This window comes from Rhinatrema bivittatum, chromosome 4 (assembly GCF_901001135.1).
Source record: "Rhinatrema bivittatum chromosome 4, aRhiBiv1.1, whole genome shotgun sequence".
NCBI lineage: Eukaryota > Metazoa > Chordata > Amphibia > Gymnophiona > Rhinatrematidae > Rhinatrema > Rhinatrema bivittatum.
Window position 1 is genome coordinate 364,234,222 of NC_042618.1, and position 24,249 is coordinate 364,258,470.

The 24,249-nt window shown below is 42.9% G+C and overlaps 1 protein-coding gene across 1 annotated transcript in view; it reads left to right on the forward strand.

Moving 5' to 3' along the window:
• SYN2 (synapsin II) overlaps positions 1–24,249 on the forward strand; it is a 758,733-nt gene that overhangs the window by 367,733 nt on the left and 366,751 nt on the right. The window contains exons 2-3 of the mRNA XM_029600782.1: positions 11,480–11,537; positions 14,645–14,736. Coding sequence (XP_029456642.1) covers positions 11,480–11,537; positions 14,645–14,736 — 150 coding nt within the window. The remainder of the gene's footprint in view (positions 1–11,479; positions 11,538–14,644; positions 14,737–24,249) is intronic.

The window sequence follows — 24,249 nt, forward strand, 5'->3', positions numbered from 1 at the left end:
TACACTGTGGAGCTGCTCCAGAATTGTGATTAAACTTAATCCCGGAACAGATTTCAACCAACACTGCATTCATTGGCATTCAATCCAGCATGCTACTCCTGGAAGAACTAATCCAGGAATAAAACCATCTCTCTGAGAGGAATGGATTACACCAGGATTAATGTAGAATTTGTCTCCCTCTAGTGGGTACAAACAGCAGCAACCCTAGAGCAAATGTGTATTCATTCACTCCTGGACTAGCAGTATCTGTGTAAAGAATATCGTATTATTGTTTCTCATACGCATTTGTTGTTCCATCTGTTAGATTTTCAAATTGTCACATTTTCAAAACCTTTTGAAATAACTATTTTTGAAAACGCATTTTTCATATTAAGCTTTCAACTGTTGCCAAAGAACATTGTTTTCTCTTCAGCCCTTTGCCCTTTTTAACCATGTCTTGTATTACATGTGATGATATGAAGTTTGAGGGAATGGTATGTGCCCCCTTAAATGTTTGGGCTTAGTGATTGGCTGCTTAGAGATTGGAGTTTTGACAAGTTTTTGCCCTTTTTCCTCCCCTGCCGTTTGAGCATAGGTTGGGGTTTTAGGGACCTCTAGGGAATCTATAAGGAGAGTGGAACCCTATAAGGGTTCTTCCCCTCAAGGGGAGAGGCCCGAGACAATGAAGAAGGAGAGGTTTCTTCCCCACCCTGAGGAGCTTACTAGAGTAGTGGAATGGAGAGACCAGTAACTGTAGAATAGAGCTGTGTTTTTCCTCTCCCCGAGGAACAGCCGAAAAAGTGAAGAACAGGAATTCAAGAGTGTCTTCAGATTTGCAGGCCTTTCTGAAGCAGCATTTCCAGTGCTGCTATCGCAGGGGAACGATGCAGGGCATTGCAGACCCTCCTCACCTGCCTCAGAGCCCTTTCTGGAAAAAAAACAGGAGGCTTATGAGGAAAGGGCCTAGAGGAAAAACAGGAGTTTACAGCTGATTTTATCATGGTAATGCATAAAACATTTCGCCAGGAGCAGAAAGAAACGAGAGCAACCTAACTGCAAGAACCATCCAAAGGAAGGACTTCAAACTCATAAGAGACCCAAATTAAAATTGGATCAATTGTGGCCCTGGGACAAAGATTCCCACTCTGAAAAGGAAGAGGAATCCCTGATGGATTCTTATAGTTGAATCCATACTTAAGTCACAAAAAGAACCATGATCCCAGATGGAGGGGTAGCACTGAAGGACCCGCAGAACAGAAAGGTGGAGTCCACACTTAAAAGATCCTTTGAAGTGGCCAGCCTCTAGCTTCAGGCTGCCTTTTGTGGGGCATATGTAGTGAGCGCTGATCAGATGAAAGCAGCAGTCCACCTGGAGTATGGATTCAGAACCATCACAATCTAGCCTTGCTGACACATTCCATTTAGAGTTAGCAGTGGTCTTCATGGCTGACACTCTATATGACCTAATAAGGGCAGTGGCCAGACAGATTTCAATGACAGTTATGGCTAGATGTCTGCTGTGGTTGAGAAATTGGGTGGCGGACTTGGCCTCGAAGGCCAGATTAAGCAGACTGCCATTCAACTCTAGGCTTTTATTTACAGAAGAACTAGAGAAGCTGGTGAAAGAAAGACCTGGGGGAATCTAAGCCCCAAAGGCTGTGAGAGATCAAAGGCAGGATGAGTTCTAGAGGAGGTATTGGGAGACTTCATTCTGGGGACTATAAATAATGTAGGCTGAGTAGGACTTTCAGATCTCAAAGATCCATGCCAAGGAACAGAGTACAGCCCTTTCGTGGTGGCAGATGCAGCAATATGGATACTCAAGAAGATCTGCGGCAAGCAAAGGCCACCAGTGACAGTTCACAGGGTCACTCCTTGGTCCCACTGGTAGGATGAAGGTTATATCTTTATTGTGAGGAGTTGACCTGTATCACTGGGGACCAGTGAGTCCTAGAAGTGATTAGATGCCATAGATGGAGATATGCCCTTGAATTAAAATTCCCAATAAAGGGCATCTTCATTCTATCACCATGCAAGGCTCACAAATAGGAGGTGGTAAGATCAATGGTCGACAGACTGCTGTATCTTCAAGCAAAAATACCGGTCCCAACACTGTTCAATAGATCCCTGGAAATGGGAGTGGTGCCGAGTGATTGGAGAAGAGCGGTGATGGTTCCGCTCCACAAGAGTGGTAGCAGAGAGGAAGATGGAAACTATAGACTGGTTAGCCTCACCTAGGTGGTGGGAAAATGAATGGAGACTTTGCTGAAGGAAAGGATAGTGAATGATCTATAGTCAGGAGGCAACATGGATTCACTAGGGGGAAGGTCTGATTGATTTTTTGATTGGGTGACTGAAGAATTGGATTGAGGAATAGCAGTTGATGAGATCTACTTGGATTTCAGTAAAGCATTTGATATGGTCCTGCATAGGAGGCTTGTGAATAAAATGGGAGTGAGCGCCAAGATGGTGGCCTGGATTACAAACTATTTGATGGACAGAAGACAGCGTGTGATGGTAAATGGAACCTACTCTGAAGAGAGAGCAGTGTTAAGTGGAGTGCCACAAGGATTGGTGTTGGGACTGGTTCTGTTCAATATCTTTGTGAGCATCTTTGCGAAAGGGATAGAAGGTAAAGTTTGTCTATTTTTGGACAATACTAATTTCTGCAACAGAGTGGACACACCAGAAGGAGTAGAGAGAATGAGACGTGATTTAAGGAAGCTTGAACAGTGGTTGAAGATATGGCAGCTGGGAGTCAATGCCAAGAAATGCAGAGTCATGTATCTGGGGTGCAGTAATCCAGTAGAGCTGTATGTGATAGGGGATGTTGTGCACAGAGCAAGTGAGGGACCGTGGAGTGATAGTGTCTAGTGATCTGAAGATGGCAAAGCAATGTGACAAGGTGATAGCTAAAACCAGAAGAATGCTGGGCTGCATAGAAAGATGAATAACTAGTAAGAAAAAAGAAGTGATAATCCCCTTGTACAGGTCCTTGGTGAGGCCTCACCTGGAGTACTGTGTTTAGTTCTGGGGACTGTATCTCAAAAGGGACAAAGACAGAATAGAGGTGGTCCAGAGAAGGGCGCCCTCCATCAAATGAAATTATGAGAGGATGAAAGAGCTAAATATGTATACCCTGGAGGAGAGGAGGTACAGGGGAGATATGTTACAGACCTTCAGATACCTGAAAGGTTTTAATGATGAACAATAACAACAAACCTTTTTTTATTGGAAAGAAATCAATAGAACTAGGGGTCATGAAATGAAACTCCAGGGAGGATGACTCAGAACCAAAATAAGGAAATATTTCTTCACGGAGAGGATATATTCCCTTCCAGAGGAGGTGGTGAAGACAAAAACAGTAAAAGATTTCAAAGGGGCATGGGATAAACACTTTGGATCCCTAAAGGCTACAGGATAGAAATGAAGAAATGAGTGCATGGGGGTAATTTGCTGGTATGGTGGTTACTACCCTTAACCAATAAACCTTCATATGTCAATGTAACTCCATCATTGTTCTCTGCTTCAATGGTAGGGAAAAAAGAAGAAAAGGGGAATTAGATTCAGACAGCAACCAATAAGGACATTGAATTTTGTGGTATGGGAAAACAAATAAGCATGTGGGTAACTTGCTGATGTGGCTATTACTACCCATAACCAATAAGCCTGAAACTCTTGTTGCAACTTCAACATTGCTCTCTGCTTCAACGGCAGGAAGTAACTGGGAAATGGACTCAAACAGAATCCAACAAGGGCCCTGACTTTGACAGCCTGGGAAACAGATAAGTATGGGTGGGACTTGTATGGTGAGGCAGAAACTATCATAAGCTTGCTGGGCAGACTGGATGGACCATTAGTCCTTTACTGCTGTCATTTCTATGTTTCTACGTTTCTATGTTTAAGAGGTAAGGGTATATCCATACCTAGATGACTGGCTGATAAAAAAACAACTCCTTACAGGAAGGGCACAAGATATCTACCAGAGTCATCCAAAAACACTGGAGAGGTTAGGATGGAGCTGGAACCATTACAGCTGCTGAATTTCCTTGGAATCCAATTCAATATAAGGAAGGGAAGAGTATTCCTAAAAAACAGAAGAATCCTAAAGCTGCAAGCCCAGGTAAGGTCCATGCAGATGGCAGCCTCTCCACAAGCATAAAACCACCACCAACTCCTGGGCTCAAAGATGGTGACAATCAAAGCAAGAACTCATTTGCACCCTCTGATAGTGGAGCTTGTTATCCAAATGGCCCCCACAAACCCAGGAACTCAACAAGATAGTGCTTTTAACAAGGCAAGCCAGGGAGATCCTGGTCTGTTGGTTGGACAAGGCTAATCCACTGAGGGGAGTCCATCTGGAACTGTCTCAGGCAGTGAAGGTGACCACAGACATGAGCAGATCAGGATGGGGAGCACATTGCAAAGGTGAAGTGGAAGAAAGGAGATGGTCGAACAAGGAAGTGTCTTTCTCAACAAACTATTTGGAAACCTGAGCAATCAGAATGGCACTAAAAAGCTTTCTTCTGAAGTCAAAGGGGAAAGCAATCAAAATTTATTCAGACAACACTATGGCAGTAGCCTATGTCAACAAGCAAGGTGGGACAAGAAGCTGGAAAGTAGCAAAGGAAGCCTAGCACATCATGAGATGGGAAGAAAAGCATCTGATAGACATATCAGCAACCCATGTATCAGGAACACTCAATCAGCAAGTTACTGGATCCAGGAGAGTGGGAATTGGCTGAAGAAGCCTTTAACCAAATAGTAGCCAGATGGGGGAGTGCTCACAGTGGGACCTAATGGCAAAATGCAAGAACACAAAGTCAAAAGAATTTTTCAGCCAAAGAAAGGAGTGGAGATTCAGCAGGATAGATGCACTAGCACAAACATAGTCAGTAAATGCTCTAATCTATGGGTTCCCATCTTGGCCAATGATAGGGAATATACTAAGGAAGATCGCAGATCATCCAGGGCTAGTCATTCTAGTGGCTCTAGACTGGGCAAGATGCCCATGGTATGCAGATCTTATCAAACTCAAGATAGTTGAACCATACACATTTTCATAGAAAAAGGGGCTACTGCAGCAGGGATCAGAACCCATTGAGTATTCAATGCAATTTTGTCATACAGCATAACTCATTAAAGGGAGAGACTCAATAAAAGGGGGTATTCAAGCCAGGGTAATATCAACCCTCCTGAAAGCAAGGAAGATTTCCACTTCATTAACTTGCACCAGAATCTGGAAAATCTTTGAAGAATGGTGTAAGAAGGGAAAGCTGAGGCCAAGGAAAGTGCAGGTCGCGTCTGTCCTACAGTTCCTCCAGGATGGATTGGACAAAGCCTATCAGTAAACTCATTAAGAGCTCAAATAGCCACCATAGCATGCTAGATGGGGCATCTTAAGGGAATTCCTTTAGCATCATTGTTGTGAGTGAGCTGTTTAGTGGACCCTTGGGCCGACCTGTGAGAGACTGGGGAGAGGTGTACTATAGTCTCTAGAGAGTGACAGGTCGGGAGGCGGATACCAGGCAGGAGCTGGACGTGAGCTTCACCCTGGAAGCCGGTACTCCCCCGGGAGGAGCCCGTAGGAGCCCAGCCGCTGGGACTTAGGTGATTCACCCTGGAAGTCGGTACTCCCCCGGGAGGAGCCCGTAGGAGCCAGGCCGCTGGGACTTAGGAGATCACGGAAGCTGGAGCTGGAGCAGGCAGGCGCAGGGATCAGGAGTCAGGCAGGAACTGAAGCAGGCAGGGACTGAAGCAAGCAGGACTGGCTACTGGAACCAGACAGGAGCAGAAGCAGGACTGGCTACTGGAACCAGACAGGAGCTGAAGCAGGACTGGCTACTGGAGCCAGACTGGAACTGAAGCAGAACAGGTTACTGCAAGCAAGCCAGACAGAAGCAAGACTTGGGCACGAAGTGAAACAAGTCTCAGGCAGGAACGGAGTTGCTAACGCAATAGCACACTCCGGGGCACGGCACAACAGAGAACCGCAAGGAACCCCGTTGCAAGGCAAAGTCCTGGGATCTGCGGCGGCCTTACATAGGCCGCGGCATCTGACGTCACGGATAGGGTGGAGCCTTCAGTGGCGGGAAAATGGCCTTCATAAGCGCGGCTTGTGCGCGTGCCTAGGGAGAAGGCGTCCAGGCAGGGCTTCTCGGTGGCGTCCCCCCTGTGGGGATGCCGCGAAACAGGCCGCAGACCCTTGGAAACGGGCCAGGACCAAGGAGGTAAGGGCCTAGTCGTGGCTGCCATGACTGGGACCGCAACAATCATATTCGGATATAGTTTGCTTCTTTAAAGGGGCAAATTGTGTTTGTCGGTTGATTAGACCAAAAGTCCCACCATAGGATTTGAATCTGATCTTTAAAGCATTATCTAAGAAACCATTCAAATCCCTTAGGAGAGATTCTATAAAGGATTTAACCTTAAAGATAATACTGATGGTAGTTATTTGCTCAGCTAGAAGGATCTCAGAGTTACAGGCACTATTCTGCAGGGATCCTTATCTTCCTGTTCCAGACATAGGTCATGATCAGACTAGTCTCACTCTTTATGTCAAAAGTGACATCAGACTTTCGCATAAATCAAGCAATTGTTCTGCCTGGCTTTATAAAGGAGGAATACTGGGGCAGCAAGAGAGAGCTTAGATTCCTAGATGTAAGGCAGATTCTATGAGATACCTAGAGGTCACAAACAAGTTTAGAAGGTCAGACAGACTTTTTGCTCTGTTTGCAGGGCCACGCAAAGGCAACGCTGCCTCAATACTTTCAGTCGAAGATGGATTAAGGAGCAATTGAGGCGGTGTACTGTACATACTAAAAAGGAAGCCGGTAATGGTGGGCTTGAAAGTCCATTCCACTAGAGCTCAGACAGCATACTAGGCAGAGCACAGACTAGTAGCCCCAGCAGAAATTTGCAGGGCAGCAATGTGGACGTCATTGTATACCTTCACAAAGCATTATAAGCTGGACTTCCAAGAGAGGAGGGAATCAGCCTTTGCTATGGGATCTTAGAAGCAGCTCTAGATTACTCTCTCCCAGGATAGGTACTGCTTAGGTACATCCCATTTGTCTGGACTGGTCCGCAGGATGATGAGGAAGGTTCAGTTACCTGCTAATTCTCTTTCCTTGAGTCCTGAGAGACCAATCCAGAGCCCAACCCGAGAAGACAGTGGGAGGTCATTAGCAATGGTCCATTAGCAATGGTTACATTAGCAATGGTTACATGGAATAGACTTAGTTTTTGGGTACTTGCCAGGTTCTTATGGCCTGGATTGGCCACTGTTGGAAACAGGATGCTGGGCTTGATGGACCCTTGGTCTGACCCAGTATGGCATTTTCTTATGTTCTTATGTTCTTATGAAGGAATTTAGAATCAGTATCACCAAAGACAAAAAAAAATTGTTCTTTTAATCTAATACAATACATATCCTAGGAGAAGGATATATTGAAAGAGGACTTTATCCCAGGAATGAAATATAGCCCAGGAGAGAAAAGAGTAGAAGCAATGCTCAATCCCCTTTTCCTTTCATTTGTTACTAAAATTATGTTAGAGTAATATTTTCTTTTAGAGTTCCAGGGAACCTTACTCCTCAGCTTGAGCAAGAGACTACTGATGCTTTCACTGCTAGGAAGGATGTCAGTACAAAACAGTTTGCACTCTGCCTCCATCTGCTGGTAGGGGGGACAAATCCCCCTTGTCTGGACTGGTCTATCAAGACTCAAGGAAAGACAATTAGGAGGTAAATCCTAACTGAAGCTTCCATGGGTAAAGCATTGTGCTTTACCTGTTGAAATGCCTTTGAAAATTACCCTTCCTGTGACTTTCAATAGTTCCAGCCGCATCTTGTTTAATAACTGCTGCTAGTTTCCAGCTGGCTTTAGGGAGCACTTACCATCTCTGTTTATTTTCAAAACTAAAGTCATTTGTTGAAGGGTAGATCATACTTTAGATCGGATGTTTAACAGACATGTCTTCCCAGTCATTATTTTAATTTAAAAAAATCCCTATAGAATCTCATGCAGCCAACTTTTGAAAAGAACCACAACATGATATGTAAACCTTTGTTCAATATGTAATTCATTTAAAAAAAAAATCTGTATCCCTTGTTTGAGGACAAGGTTTTTTTTGTTTAATAATCTTTGCATTCAGTTCTTTTCATCTCATTTTCTTTCTCTTGTAATACAGCAATAGAAAATCTTTGTTTGAAAGACATTTTTACTGTCTGTCTTTTCCCATGAAATCAAACGTTAAAACTGGCATAGTTGTAAGAACAGCTTTACAGCAGGAGCATGTTCCCATCCTATTAGCAAGCTTTATGCTTAAAACAATGGTCTGTATTCTGAAAACCATCAAGAGCAACAGAAGCAGGTAAACACAGGCATATTAATTGCCTGAAGTCTCAATTTTGTGAATCCCTAAAGGAATCAATTTTTTTATTCTGTTTTTTATATTAGAAAACAAAAATATCTGTAGTATTATTGGGAAACAAAGCAATACGTTACCATGAACATTCAGATTCTTTTTATTGATTTACTAGAAAGCATTTATGATAACTGGAAGGCATGTATGAAAACAAGAAGTCATGGAATGATGTATGGACGCAGACAGCTAAATGGCAAATGCAATATTTTAACTGTAGACATAGTTCAAGGTTGTGATAAGCCTGTTAAGCTGATCCCAAAGATGTCTTTTTATAAATAGACCCATTCTATACAGGATTACATTTACAGGTCTGTAGCTTTCTGTATTTTATAGTCTTGTAAAAAGATAATTATCCTAAAACTGACCAGTAATGATGTCACAGCTACTGATTTCCAAATCTGCGCTGTAGAAAAGAAGCTTTGAAACTGAGGAGCCGCCAGGTTTTCCAGAAATCCATTGTTGGGTTATATGTTTGACGAGATAATGTACACATAAGATTTTCATTATAGGGCTTATATTTATTTACATATAGTATATAAGAAAAAAAAAGTTATGAATAAAGATTTATTGAAGGCATGCACTGTAGTTTGTAAAGAAATAGCGACTGTCCATGATGTTTTCTATTTTGTTTTGTTTTCAAAACCAAACGAAAGAGAAAATAAATAAACATCATTTTTTCTTTCATTTTGTTTTATGCTGTTGCCATTTAAAAAAAAAACAACAAAAAAAACCAGCCACCATTTTTAAAAAGCTCTCAACCCTGGCTTTCTCCCACCCTCCTGCAAAGCACCCCAGAGTCTGTGCCACTCCCACAGCCCCCTGTGGACCTCTCAGGACTCCACCCTCAAGTACCTTCAATTGGATCACCAGCCTCCAGTCACTCTTGCCCCGCCTGTCCCATTCTTCACAATGGTGCCATTTTGTTGTCCAGCAAATTGTCAGTGCCATTATGAACAATGGTATTGGCAGGCAGGTTAGCTATTCAGTTTAAGCTACATGAAGGAGTTCGGGGAAGCCACATAGAGATCATGGGGATAGCGGGGAGTGTGGGGGATCCTTGCAGAGGATCATGGAGGAGGGGGGGTGCCAGGTAGTCTGTGGGACCTGCAGGGAATGGGAGAAAGCCTGGTGGGGCTTTCTATAAATGGCAGCTAGGGTTTGGTTTTGGTACACGATATTCTAAAATAGCATCCACTAAAAGCAAAATGGAATGGAATGGAAAAAAAAAGACACAGAAAAATGAAACCAACTCAAGGAATGAGAACATACATTTCTCCTGCACGCCCCTAATAGATTCATAGGGGGTTATTTTCTATCCGTATCGCATGCGAAAAGTCCCTTTTTTGCGTGTGATAGCAAGCGGGGGGCGGAGTCGGGGTGGTGAGGAGGCGGACGCGGCAGTAACCTCCCTGGCAGCGATAAGGTAAGCCATGTTATTGCTGCCAGTAGCGTGCCCAATAGCACCACCTTTCACGGTGGCGCTATTGGGTGAGAAAGCCGGCAGCGATAACACCGCGGTGGTGAGATCGCTGCTGGCTTTCGCAGGCCCGTTCCCCCCTTCGCCCCCCCCGCCCCCCATTACCGCCAGTATTCACCATTCTCTGCGAGAATGGAAAATCCAGGCCTTAGTGAGATGTGATACCTGTTATTGAATTCACATAAGAATTGCCCAAAGATGTAAATTTGAAGATGGGAGAGATGTACCCTCAAAAGTTAATAGAAAATAACATCTTTGTTGTTGGTCCTTTAAACGGTGTCATGATGTATTCAAAGCTTTCATCTTTGGATAATTCTGATGCTCACAACCTGCCAGGAATCCAATTTTCTCCAGGACCAATCCAGTTACTCGTACTGTGCACCTCATATTTGATACTAGAGATGTGCGAAAAAAATTGCACCATTAACTAAAAATGAAATGTCATGAGGATTTGCCCCTTGCAAATTATTATTTTGGAGACATCTTTTTTTTTTCTTTGCTTTCATTTTTGCCCACAAAATCATAGTATCTAGTGTAACTGAGTAGTTGATTTTGGGCCAGTCTGAGTCAGGCTCCAGTGGGAAACTGAAATACTATGATGAATTCGCATGAAAAAATTTCACATTATGTTTTAAAGGAATTCATCATGTTTCTCAATTTCTCACTGAAGACTTGAAATAAAGAAAAATATAATAAGGTGACACCTTTTTATTGGACTAACTTAATACATTTCTTTGCTAAGCTGGGACTTGATACTCCCTCAGTTCCAAATCAGAATGAGAAAACAATGATATTGCCAGAAAATACATGTGAATCATAAAATACATTTCAGTGATAGTGTGAAGGATTAAAGGAAGGGGGAGGTTGATGTGTAAAGTAATATAAAGGTGTCAGACTTCAGAATTTTATGTTTGGTAGCAAGTTAAAAAAAAAAACCAAGTCTCTGTTAATTCCTTTCTTATCAGTTCCAAAGCATTTTGATTATATTAATTTCAAATGTTTTACCTTCCTGGATCATTCTGAATTTAACTTTTAGTATTCTGATCATAAGGTCATTGTTCCAGTGGGCTGGTTCTACCCTCTGTCACATACTTATCACTGTCACAAATCAGTCCCTTCCCCCTCTTATCTCTTTTGCTCATTCTGTTTTGAATCAGAGGAAGGTAGAGTCAAGAAAGGAATTAAGTTAGTCCAATAAAAAGGTATCACCTTATATAAATGTTTTTGTTTGTTGACCTTTATTTATGTGCATTCATGCATACTAACATGGCAAGCACACTATTTTTCACTGAAGACTGAATCCTGTCAACTAAGCCAAACATTCCAAAGATGGATTTTGTGCAAACCTGTGCTTTAAAAAATGCCACCCCTCCAAATCTGGACAACTAAATGTAATTACCTTAATTCACAAGGTAGGAAATTTAGCTGGGCTCCAGGGGTAGGATGTGGCTTAGTTGATTAACACTTCTTTTCAGCACTAACCAACTGCACTTAGGCGGGAAACCAGTCACTTAGCTTGGCTGCAACATGTTCCTTTTTTCAATATTTAATGAGGTTTCATTATACTTACTGTTTCCTCTCTGTTTCTTCCTCCAGGACCAAATGTTTTCGTGGGAAAAAAGTTCTTGGAGAATATGACGTCAAAGTTGAACAGGTAATTACATTCCACTAGCTGCTGGAAACACATTAGTAAAATAATACCAATCATCTCTCACCTTGTGCATTATTTCTGTAGTGCTCTACTGCATAATTCACACAGGGCTCGAGTCACCCACATTTGGCAGTTATAAAAATGCTTGGCAGAAATGTATCCATCTGCTTTGAAAAGCAGAAAACAGTAGTAAGAAACAGCAAGGCTCAGTAGCCCTTTGTATCTCAAGGAAACCACATACGTACCTGACCTCTTTAATGTGGCTTCCACTCCGAATTGTCTATGATCCTCATTTTCTCTTTTTGGAGGTGTAGTCACTTTTCTGATAGGAAGACATTCTGTGGAAGCCAGATGGCACAATGAAAACAAGACAGACCCGTCGCCTTAGTGTGAGGACATTTTTATTTGCACAAAATTGCAGTAATTAAAAGAGTCCAGCTCTGGCCGAGTTTCGCACATTGGTTGTGTCAGGGGCTTGTAAAGAATATGTATACAGTGAGCCACCGCGGAGATACTATCTACAGTAAGGACAATTTTTTTTATTGACCAGATGCCATTTTCAAAATTTTCTAATAAGAAAAGAACCAATAGGAGCTCCTTATTCTATACAAGCCCCTGACACAGCCAATGTGCAAAACTCGGCCAGAGCTGGGCTCTTTTAATTACTGCAATTTTGTGCGAATAAAAATGTCCTCACACTAAGGCGACAGGTCTGTCATGTTTTCATTTTGTCACTTTTCTGGTGTCACCAACATCTAGAATTAGGTGGCAGAGGCACACTGAACATATTACCACTTTGTTATTAGCTTGAACAAAGGGTGAGAAATAAAAAATGATTGCCTATTTCAATGGCTTCACTACATTTAAATATGCCCTAAACTATCATTTTAAACCATTTAGAAGTTCTGATTTGTGATCTATAAATTTTTAAATATATAAATACAAACCGCAGAGATCACATCTCCCCCATCTTAAAGAACCTACATTGGCTGCCAATAAATTATCGAATCTTACACAAATCCCTTACCATAATCCACAAAACGATCCACAAGCAACAACCGTTGGACCTCCAATTCCCCCTCAAACTTCATTCCTCTTCCAGGCCCATCAGAGAATCATATAAAGGATCTCTCCATGTACCTCCTAACAAAACTTCACGCCACACCGCAACCAAAGAAAGAGCATTCTCTATAGCGGGACCCACTATTTGGAACAATTTACCGCCAGACCTCAGACAGGAACCCTGCCTACAAACATTTCGAAAAAGACTTAAAACCTGGCTATTTAGCCAAGCTTTCCCTTAATCTATTCAATTTCAGAACTCCACATCTCAAGCCTACTGGACAACTTACTTAGTGATACCTTTTATCACAATGCTTATTCCTCTGTCCTTCTCTTTCTTCTTCTCCCAAGTTCGATCTCCTTGTTATATGTAACTTTATTACCTCCTCTGATTATTTTACTGTTAAATGGTTGATAAGAATGTTTACCCCCTTGTTACATGTAAACCGATTTGATATGACACCTGTCATGAAGGTCGGTATATAAAAGAATTAAATAAATAAATAAATAAATAGGAAGCAATAATACATTCTAGTGTTCAGGAACCACTACTGTAAAAACTGATAATAGCAATTGCGATCTCAGTCAAGTCTGTTATGTTTGCTGACTTAAAAAGAAATATAAACCTAACAAGGGAAAAACAAATTACATGACAAAGGAACCTTTTAATTTGTTTGCTGTGCCCACTGCCCAGATACATATTCAGATATCTTTCAAGGACCAAGAAGAGAACTTCCAGGAACTAAGTAGAATGTGACAAAATCAAAATCATTTCCAGCACAGGCTTGATTTTAAAATAGGCTGCATTTTATAAGAGGACTAACATCTTTATTCATTTAACAAGATCAATATTAAATATAAATGCTTCAGGAATTGTTCCAAAAAAGAGGAGCAGACTTTCTCTAAGGTTTCCCCTAACATTCCTCCTTTTTCACCTAATGCTTGCTTTCTCCCTTATACTACTGTGCCTATTGAGGCTCTTTTCCTCCTCGTTATGTGCTCTTTTGAGTCTGTTTTTCTGCATCCTTTGCAAGTAACTGTACATCAATGGAAAAGATCCATGAATATTTGCTTTTGAAGTGTTTTTCTTGATCAATTCCTATGGCCTGCAGCCCCATGAGCCCTCATTCATAACTACCATGGGAATCAAACTAGGACCTCCATCCACATTACAGTTTATAGTATTTCCACTGATCTTCCAGGCCGGCTCCATCCATATTTTTAAAATTAGAGCAAGGAATGCTGAAACTGGTCCTATGGGCCCCCCCAGCCAGTCGGGTTTTCAGGATATCCCTAATGAATATGCACGAGATTTATTTGCATGTACAGTATATGTAAATATTTCTCATTCATATTCATTAGGAATATCCTGAAAACCTGACTGGCTAAGGGAACTATAGGACTGATTTGAGCACCCCTGTTCTAGAGATGCAAGGCAAGTGGATATGTCATATTTGAACACTCACTGAGCGTGTTTCGATGTAACTTTTTATACATTAGTAGAGTGCATGTGGTGGCTCACTCTCCTGCACCTTTCAAATATCTTTTTTTCAGGCTGTGAAAAATTGTTTCTTTCTCTGATGAATTGTTGCCAAATATATGCTTTATAACAGCTGCTATTCGGTCAAATTGGAATATTTTCTCTACTCTCTTTCAAGAAACCAAAATGAATTTAGGAGACTCTAGCTTTTGGTGGGGAAAGCTCCATGCACTGAAAGATTTTAAAATTTAAGTTTACTTTCTCCCTCTTGGTTCTTAGTGATCAAATGGTCTAGACCAGTGGTTCCCAACCCTGTCCTGGGACCCCCCAGCCAGTCGGGGGGGGGGGGGGGAGGAGTCCCCAGGGATAATGATCTCTAAAAACAAGCAAGTCCTTTTATGCTAAAACTGGCAACCTCGTTCTTTCCATTAAACTCCCAAATTTGTTTGGTATATAATGATGGTTTCTTTGATTTTAACAGACATTTTTCTTAATTTAAAAGAGACCATCAAATACAATGTTTGTGAAGAAAAAGGTGTTGACTCATTGAGTGCTATTTATTTTGTAGGCAGAATTTTCAGATATCAACTTGGTGGCTCATGCTGATGGAACCTATGCAGTAGACTTACAAGTTTTCCGAAATGGCACCAAAGTTGTCAGGTAAGCAAAAGATTAAATATTGAGCAAGAAGGTTAACTGGTTACTAGCATTGTATATAATCAATTGACTGGAAAAATAAGCTAGAAATCCTTATTAAAATAGATTTTCATCAGTAAACCTGCCATATAGTACAACATGTATTTAGTTTTTTCCTCCACACATTACAAGCTAGTGTCAAACCTTGATCCAAGGCTGATGAAAGCAGTTCATTTTCTATCAGAGGAACATAAAAGCTTGTGTACTCATTCAGTACAGGGTATGAAAACAGCTTTTATTTCTATTGATGAAAACAAATTCCAGCAGTTTACTTGCCAAGGCAATGACCAAAACCATGCACCTTTAAATTTATGACATTCTCAGAGGATCTTTTATATCAGTTTGAAACCAATGTCCTAGAAGATAGGTTTCACCTTTGTTAAACAGCTGCAGAATGAATTATTTTGAACATTTTGGGAAGTAAAAGCCAAGCACTGCTTAAGATACAAAACACCTTAAAGATTTATTGCATGGCTAAAAAGCTAACGAAGTTTTGGTTTGCTACCCAGACTGTCATTAGGATTACAGAATCCATACACAATAACTCATTATATACTGCTTTGCACAAAGACACTAGCAGCCATCTTTCACTGGTGGGTGCAAGACGCATATATCATGGGCAGCACTGGTTCAGTCTTCTTATGGATCCTACAGAAAATCACCCCCAATGCAATGGGACTGATTCTGCCCCGTGTATCATGAGGACAGTGTAAGTGGGAAGCAATGTGAAAGCGTCTAAAAAAATATGTGCATACAGAATGAAGAGAGAAAGATGTGAAACATGGAGAGATGCAAGAGAGGAGAAGTTGCCTCCCCTCTCTTGCCCTCTGCCATCTTTCATCCCATTCTCCTCAGGTATTTAGGATCCTTCCACTTGCTGCATACTAGGTTGCTATACTCCAGGGCTATCTACTTCCTCCACCCTCCATCCTCCCAAGCGAGTACTAACCTTTCCTCCTTCTACCCAAGCAGTGGCATCTTTACATAGAAATATTTATGTTGGGGGAGGGGGGAGCAACAAACTAGATATGAAGGTGGTGGGGGGGGCAAGCCAGTGAATGTTTGGGTTGTTGGGACCAAATTGTTGCAATTCTGGGAAGATAAAAGTGTTAAGATTGCCACTGCTACTGCTGTGGATTGCATAGAATTGGATCACCCAAATTTTGATTTGATTGATCCAGTAAAATGGTTCTCTTTTGATCCGGCTGCTATGACTGAAATTGACAGGGTTCTGTCAGGTTTGAAGAGGTACTGGAGTCCTTAGGATGCTTGTCCCTTATGGTTTTTATGCAATCATAGAGAGTTTTTATTTTTTTATTGATGTTTTATCCATACTAATGAATCAATCCTTAATGGAAGGATTTTTTCCAGATTTATTTTAAAAGGCAACAGTGTACCCTATTTTAAAGGGTTCAAGTACTTCTTCTTTGTGCAGGGGTGAAGCTGGCAATTATCACCCAATTTCAGTTTTACCATCATTGGGGAAAATTATTGAGAAGTTAGTGTTAAATCAATTGACGACTTATCTTGAGGATAATGAAATTTTACATGTTAATCAGAGTGGATTCTGTTGGGCACACAGCACTGAAACCATGTTAGTGTCCATTGCAGATTACATTCTTTGAGAACTGGATAAGAATCAAGCAGTGGTTATGCTCTTTCTAGACCTTTCATCTGCATTTGATTCAGTTTCACATTCTATATTATTGACTAGGTTGGTAGAAATTGGGATGGGGGAATAGCTGGGAAGTGGTTTTTCATTGTATTTAAACGATCGATCGTAATAGGTTCGAGTGGGAGAGGATGCTTCCGAGTGGGCAGTTTTACAGCACAGTGTGCCTCGGGGATCTTGTTTATCTGCAACATTGTTTAATATCTTTCTACTTCCTCTGTCTAAATTGTTAGATGGAAAGAATGTGGCTTTCCATCTTTATGCGGATGATCTGCAATTACTGTATCCATCCAATGATTAATAGTATACAGAAGACAACTGCATATGTGAATCAGAGTATAGAGGAGATACTTCTTTGGTGAATGTTATTAAAACTGAAATTTTACCAGTTACCTGAAGCTCCTTAAATCTGTTTTCAAGTTAGTGGGGGTTGAGGTTTCTGTTGTGGACACTGGTTTCACACTGCAGCCACAGTTTGTTTTTTTTTAAGTTACGGAAGTTGCGAAGATTGAGGTTTATTTTGGATCATGATGACTTTAGGATGGTTATGCAGGCATTGATTTATTTATTTATTTATTTATTTATTTAGACATTTTACATACCGTTGTTCCAACATGTCTGGATTATTGCAATACCCTTTACATAGACCTAAGTGCTATATAGGGGTATTGCAAATATTATGAATGCTGCTGCCCGGGTTGTTACGGGCAGTCCATTATCTGCTCATATTTCACTATTTTACAGGATTTACATTGGCTTCCTATAGAGTTTCAGATAAGGTTTAAGATTTTAGTGTTCATCGGATTGTTTATGGTACAAGCCCTGCTTATTTGAAACAGTTGGTGTGCATACAGTATCCTCAAAGGTCTCTGCGCTCTGAATCTCATCAGTTGTTGGTGATTCCGAATATTAAAGAAGCACGGTTGCGGCAAACTTCTAAACAAGCCTTTTCTCACATTGCACCAAAATTATGGAATGGTATTCCCTTGGAAATGCGTTTGCTGAGTGATTATAAAAGTTTTAGGAAGTGTAAAATAGGCTCACCGGTGCGCAGGGCCCTGCTCGCCTAAATCCGCCTGGTTTTGGGCGGATTTAGGCGAGCAGGGCTCTTAAAATCCACCCCATAATGCGTTCTGAACCTCCCAAAGCACCCCTTACCTAACATTTTCATAATAAAAAAGGTTTGTATAATGTGCGTAATTACCAGAAACACCTATAATTTTCCTAGAGTACTCACCAAAAAGTTATAAAATGTGCCTAGCCTACCAGAAACAACAATTTCATACTGTATTCACCATTCAAGTTGACATCTTTGCCTTGTAGGAAGGGAGGAAGGGGCGAATTCCCCCCTCCCCACCCCCTCAGAGCACATCTCTGGCCCCCAAACACTCATTTCCCCCTCCCAGCATACTCATTTCTCCCCTCCTGATACCTTGCTGTAGCCAGCTGAGTTCTACACTCCCTTTCTGCTGCTGCACAGAAGCTTCCTTGGTCACCAGGAAAAAATGCCCAATTAGAAGCAACCGCACGCACAAGCAGATACACTTGGCCTTGGCCGGCATTCAGGTTGTAACTCAAGACTTTGGTTGTAAGTCAAAACTAAAATTTTGGTTGTAACCCAAGTTGTTTGTAAGTCAAGCCGGTTGTAACTCGAGGGTCCACTGTACCAGCAACGATCTGTGCTTCCCCGCTCCTCAGGGCAGTGCCTTCATTTTGCATCTGTGACTGCACTCACACCTCCCCGCTTCTCGGGGTGCTGTCTCCATTCCTCTTCCAGAGGAATGACATAAGCAGCCCCACTCCTTGGGGTTGCTTATGTCATTACCTGGAGACTCTACTCGGGCTTCCCCGCTCCACGGGTTAGCCTACATCATAGCATCAGTGCTTTCCTTGCTATGCAGCTCCACCCCTCGGGGCTGTCTCAGCAGCATACCTCCTGCACTTCCTGCCTCGTGCTCCCCGCTCCTTGGACCTGCATAGCACAGCGCTCTCGGAGGCCTCTCTCAGGTACTGCTCTCCAGCCCAACCTGTATACTGTGGGGTCTCTCTGTACTGAGTCTCTCACCCCACTCCTCGGGACCTCCCCACAGACTCTCTCCTCAAGCTCCTGCTGCACCTGACCTCGCCTCCCAACGGTGATGACCTTTGGGGCTCCTCCCCACAGGTGGTAACAAACCTCACCTCGGGCCAAGGGTGAGAGAAGTGGAGAAGTGGAAAAGGAAATAGCTCTTTTCTGTTGCACTACTAAGTTGGGCCTCCTGACCCAATTTAAGGATTTTTTAAAAGGAGGCTCCCCTTAGAGGAGGTTTCCCTGTCATTTTTGGATGAGAAATAGATTTTTGCTGGATTCCTTTTGGATTTTCAGTCTGGAAAAAACCTTGGTTTCCTTGAAGAGGGACATTCCCAATCCTGGGACCAGGGGCTGAAGACCTGTGAGCCATCCCTCTACTCCCTAGGGGAGGCAAGGACGAGTGACAGCACTACCCAGTGTGAGATCTTTGATGGCTAGAACTTATCCAAGTTTTTGCAATTGGGACTGTTTAAACCTTGAGCCCTTTTGCGGAAGGCAACTCCCTCCTTGACCCAAAGGACAAGGGTCTTTTTCTACTCCCTAGAAGAGACAAGCACTAATGACAGCATAACATCAGTGGCAGAGAATTTTTTGGAAAAACAGAGGGTAGTCCCATTTTGTTCGTGGAGACGTTTTTTGATCCACCCCTCCTAACTGGGAAATGGGGCTGGGACAGCCAGTTTCCCATTCTCCACAGACTTTTCCTTCAGAGAAGTCACAGACCACTGAAATTCAGGAAGAAGGACCAAGTTCATGGAGACTCTCCACAGGATCACCACTCAAAGGGACCAGAACATAGGCTAGGTATCGTGATTGAACCCTTGGGCTCAGGTAGGATTTTTCCAGTTCTAAGTGGATTCTCCCACAAGTAAGGTTTCTCTGGCCCCGGGACAGCTTATGTACTTAAAAAGCATACGTAATAACCACAGGAACCTGCGAGAAAGGACACATATCCTGTCCTGCCTGTTTGCCCCAGGAACAGCATTACAGTTAGTAAGGAGGAAGGAGATAGAAACACATTTCCACCACCTGGGCCATAAGATTATGCTTTCCCCCACAGAAAGGACCCACCCTTTGGGACAAAGAGAGAGGGGAGAAGTGCTAGTTGGAGCAGCCCCAGAAATAGAAAATTAGTTTGTGTGCTCTCGGGAAACTGAACTCCCCAGACAAAGGGTTACACACTCGTTCCCTGAATCTTTGCTCCCTTCCCATCCCCAGTTCACCTCTCTCCTGCCCTTACCAATCCCTATCCAATCCTTAAATCCTTACTGTCCCACCCAATGCCTGAGTTCCTGATTGCTCTTTTTCAATCTCCAAACTCACCTCCTCTGCCCCATCAAGCTTCAAACCTATCTTCCTGCCTCTTGGGGCCTCTCTCTCTCTCCCTCTCTCTCTCACCTTCCCTCTCTGTAACCTTGTCAGCAGGAGAGTAGCACCAGTGATTCAGCCTCCAACCTGCTCCTGCTGCTGTTGGCATCTCTTCCTCTCAGGAAGTTCAAACTACAACAGTCAGCAGTTTGAATCATGCAGTGCTCTGTATCTTTGGAACACCATATGGCTCAGTCATCTGATGTGTGAATCATGAGGGGAAGAAGAGTGAAGAGCAGCAGAAGGAGTGGGCTAAAAGCCCCACATCTCTGTGCTACTCTTCTGCTGGCTGCCCAATGCCAGACCTAGAGCACAGAGGGGCTCCAAAACTGAGGTAATAAAAAGGAGGAGACATTTTGGAGGGGCATTTGCCACCTCTTGCACCCCTATGGTGATGCCACTGCACCCAAGGTACAGCATTCATATGAGTTAGAAAGAGCCAATGCAAGGTGAGCAGCCAGGACTAGTGTTCAAGAGGGAAACTGGTGGCTTTGTTGCCAACAGCAGGTTGTCCTGAGCCTGAAATACTAGAATGTACTTGCCTTTTTTGCTCTTCCTCGCTATCTCTTTCTCTACCCCTTCTTCGCTCTCCTATTCCTGTTTCTTTCCTACTGTTAACTTCCCTAGCCCAAAATGCCTCCATTTTCCTCAGTAAACTGTCTCTAGCAAGCAGTAGCTTGTAATATGTGCAGTCATTGTCTAACGTGGTTCAGAGTAGATGATAAATTATTGGCTGTAGGATGTAGTCAGTAATTAGCATAAATTTTAGTAAAATGGGGTGATAATTTGTAAAAACTCTTTATGTGCACATCGTTATGCTTATTAAATTGTGTCTAGATATTATGGTTTATCTTTTGCTTGCTAACGCATTTAAAGGCACCTTAGCATGCATGTTAAAGCTTTTGCAGTAATTGTCAAAAGCATTTACACATGAAAATAGGCTTTTAAAATTTAATGCCAGGATTGTATGTGTAAAAGTGGCTGAATACATACTTTCATGTGCACTGCAAAGAAATGTTCTCGGGGCGGAATTGGAGTGAAAAAATCATTTACAATTTTCCAAAGTAGATGTTTAAATGTTTGCATGGACATTTATACCTATTCACTAGCAGGTATAAATATGTGCACCTATGCTGCTCTAAGGTGCGAGCATCCAGCTAATTTTCAAAGCAGACCTACATGCAGAAATCTGCTTTGAAAATTAGGGCTGTAGTCTGTGTGTACTTTCTACATGTGGACTTCAACTCTATGCAGGTGATTATAAAATTGCCCTCGTAGTGAAAAGCATAGTATTTATTGTGTACACTGAAGTGGTTTAATTTGCATGACAACAGTTAGCAATTTAGTCAGGATCAATGTTGGTAAACGTCAGGATTAACTGGGTAAAAACAGGGGTTACATGAGTAGATTGGCTGAATCCTCATAAGTGGATATGCAGCCACCTAAAAATATTTGTGTACTTTCACTCTGACCTTAATTTTAGCCACATTAAAAAGAAATGTTTCCAGGGGCATTTCAGAGGTGATTTTTTGAAAAATGTATGTGCATAGTTAAAGTGGACTTTATGCCTTCATTTGAGATAATTTGAAGCACAAATGTACTTTTGCTGTAGGCTCTCTTATTGAAAAAGTACCCTTTAACGTCATGCATGCTAAACTGATCTAAAAGAAGCTAGTTGTCCATTCTGAAATATGCTGATTATCAAAGAATCATAGAATATAATGGCAGATAAGCACTGTAAGGCCCATCTAGTCTGCCCATCCTTGTGTTTGTGAAGCATTACAGTCTGGTGCAGTCTGACAGCTGGTCCATCAGACAGCATGTGTGAATACATTACAGCTTCTAAGGAATGGATCCAGAGAGTGATGCCATGCTCCTGGCTTTAGACTTCAACAAGCCTGTGGAGCCTGAAGCTCCCCAGCTGGGCTGGCTCTTCTGCATGAGAGATATCCACAGCAAGAGTGGCACAGAGGTTGAGTGAGACTGAGAAATAGGGAGTGCTTGACAGAAAACAAGAAGCTCCAGCCAGAATTAACACAGCCTACTGTCTTGGGCATGCATGATCCAAGCACAGACTATGCCTGTGCTTGGATCTAGAAAAAGCCCACCCTAGTCAGAATCCTCATGTCCTCCCCCCTCCCCCCCCCAGGACATATCCTCAAAATTTAAATTTGATAGGATAAGAAACAGAAACGTTATTGAGAGGTAAAGGTGGAGATAAGGGATGGACCAGACACACACATGGCTATTTCTAGTTTACCTAATTAAAGAAAAACAGACATAAAAGATGCAATTGACAAACATACCTCAATTAACACAGTTAACAGTTGTTAATAAAAAGGAGGTTTTTTGTTTGCAAACACCATCTACATTGAAGGGGTTGCTTCTAGTGCCAATATGTGGATAAGAGCACAGTGGTGAAGATAAAGCAAGTGGATGGCCAGAATTCCCTAAGCAAAGGCAGTGCTGCAGGCAGGTCAGTTAACTACCCTGTTGTTACCTAGTTATTTCTCATCCTACTGTACAGGAGCGAGAATACCTTTAATATTTCCTGGTGCCATCACCATTTCCTGGTACCCTTTAAACAAACCTTATCAGTTCTACTATAAAGTAAATGCAGCTCCTGTTCCATTGGTTACTAGAACTTTGTGGCACATTCGGGATCAGTGGGGCAAGTAGATGCCCCATGCTTTCTTGGCTATTTTCTTGACTGGGGGGGGGGGGAGAGGGGGAATAATAGTCTTTCAAGGCTGTTGATGTTATGAATCTGAGAGTGGACCCCTGTTCCGAGGAGAGTCAGCGCTGCCGAGAAGGAAGTTAACCCTCGTCGGTCTCTACCATCGGATGGCAAGACCTGTTGAAGATGTTGAGATGAAGGCTTCACCCTGGAAGCTTGTGATCCCCCCAGGAGGAGCCTGTAGGGACACGGCCACTGGGACTTAGGAGACTCCCTGAAGAACAAAGATGGTCTGGATGCAGGCGCCTCCTGCAGGTCGTGGGTTCCAGACTGCTGGCGCCTCCAGCAGGTCATGATCAGTCCGGGAGTACACGTTGAAAGATAGTCCCAATCCAGTCCAAGGGTCGAAGTCCAGAGAGAGGTCGAGATCTGGTCCAGGAGCAGACAGGAGAATGGTCCGAAGCCAATCCAGGAGCAAAGAAGGAGAAGGGTCTAGAGCCAGTCCAAGTCAATACCAGAAGATCACCACCACCGTCCGAGGGTCAGGAGCCAAAGAATCAATCCAACGAGGAGAAGAGCAGAAGCGGGGCAAAGAGCGGATCCGGAACACCGACACAGGAACCAAGCACAGAGCCTCAATACCAATACCGGAATCAATACCGGAACTGGAAGGAGGAGTCCCCAGGGGAGCCATGACAATTTCCTGTCATGGCTCCTTTAAATTCTCTCTTCAGCTGCGCGCGTGGCTCCTAGGAGGCTGAGGAGGAGGAGCCAGACCGCCAAACCCATGCGGTCGATTAGGCAGCGGCAGAAGCCGTGAAGAGTTAAGATAGAGGGCTGCCTGCCGCCGCAGGAGCCCCCGATGCTCCCGGTGAGTTAGTTTATCGCTGTGGCCGCCGGCCCGACCCCGGTCACGGGCTGCCGCGGCCGTCGGCCATGACACCCGGCTGTGGGGCGCCGCGGCTGGCATTTCTAACAGTTGAGCTGTTATGAGGTCTTTTGACTCCATCTAGTAAAAATAACATATTGCCACAGAGTCTGATGATATTAAAAAATAAATCCTTTACTGGAGTAACTGGGGTAGATGAATAAATGTTCACTGGAGAGGAATGCAATCCATACCGGAAAAAATACCAAAGCAGTGCACAGTCTTTAAAGGCACTGCAAATATTCACATCGTAGACATTTTCTTCCTCCACCAGCCAGTAGCTCTGAGGTAGTCTTAGGAGAAAGGAACCTTCCCAGGGCTCTCCCGTTTGAGTTCAGATCTCCATAGTCCGGTAACTTGAACTGGAGCATTCTCCTGAGCATATGAGCTTTTGTCGACTCCTTCCAATTAGCAACTCTGAAAATAGACCTCCCAGACTAGCAGTCCTTATTCTGACTCTAACCAGAAATCCACTCTGCAAACCTTGAGGCAAATCTTCGGTGAAATGCAAGGAGTACGAGTTTAACTCTCCTTTCAATAAGCTTCCTCTCTTTTAGTTCTCACAATCTCAGGATCCTCCTTGGACTACATGAAAATCTCTTTCCTTCTCGAAGGCCTGAAGGCTCTGACCTTGAGCCTCAGCCTCCTTCCTAGCAATGAAAATGAAAGAACCTGAGCCAAAGTGGGTTCATGAGTTTTGTGAAATCACACTCTTTGTCACTGGGGAGTGTCAGGGAACACTGCACACTCCTTCTCTCTCT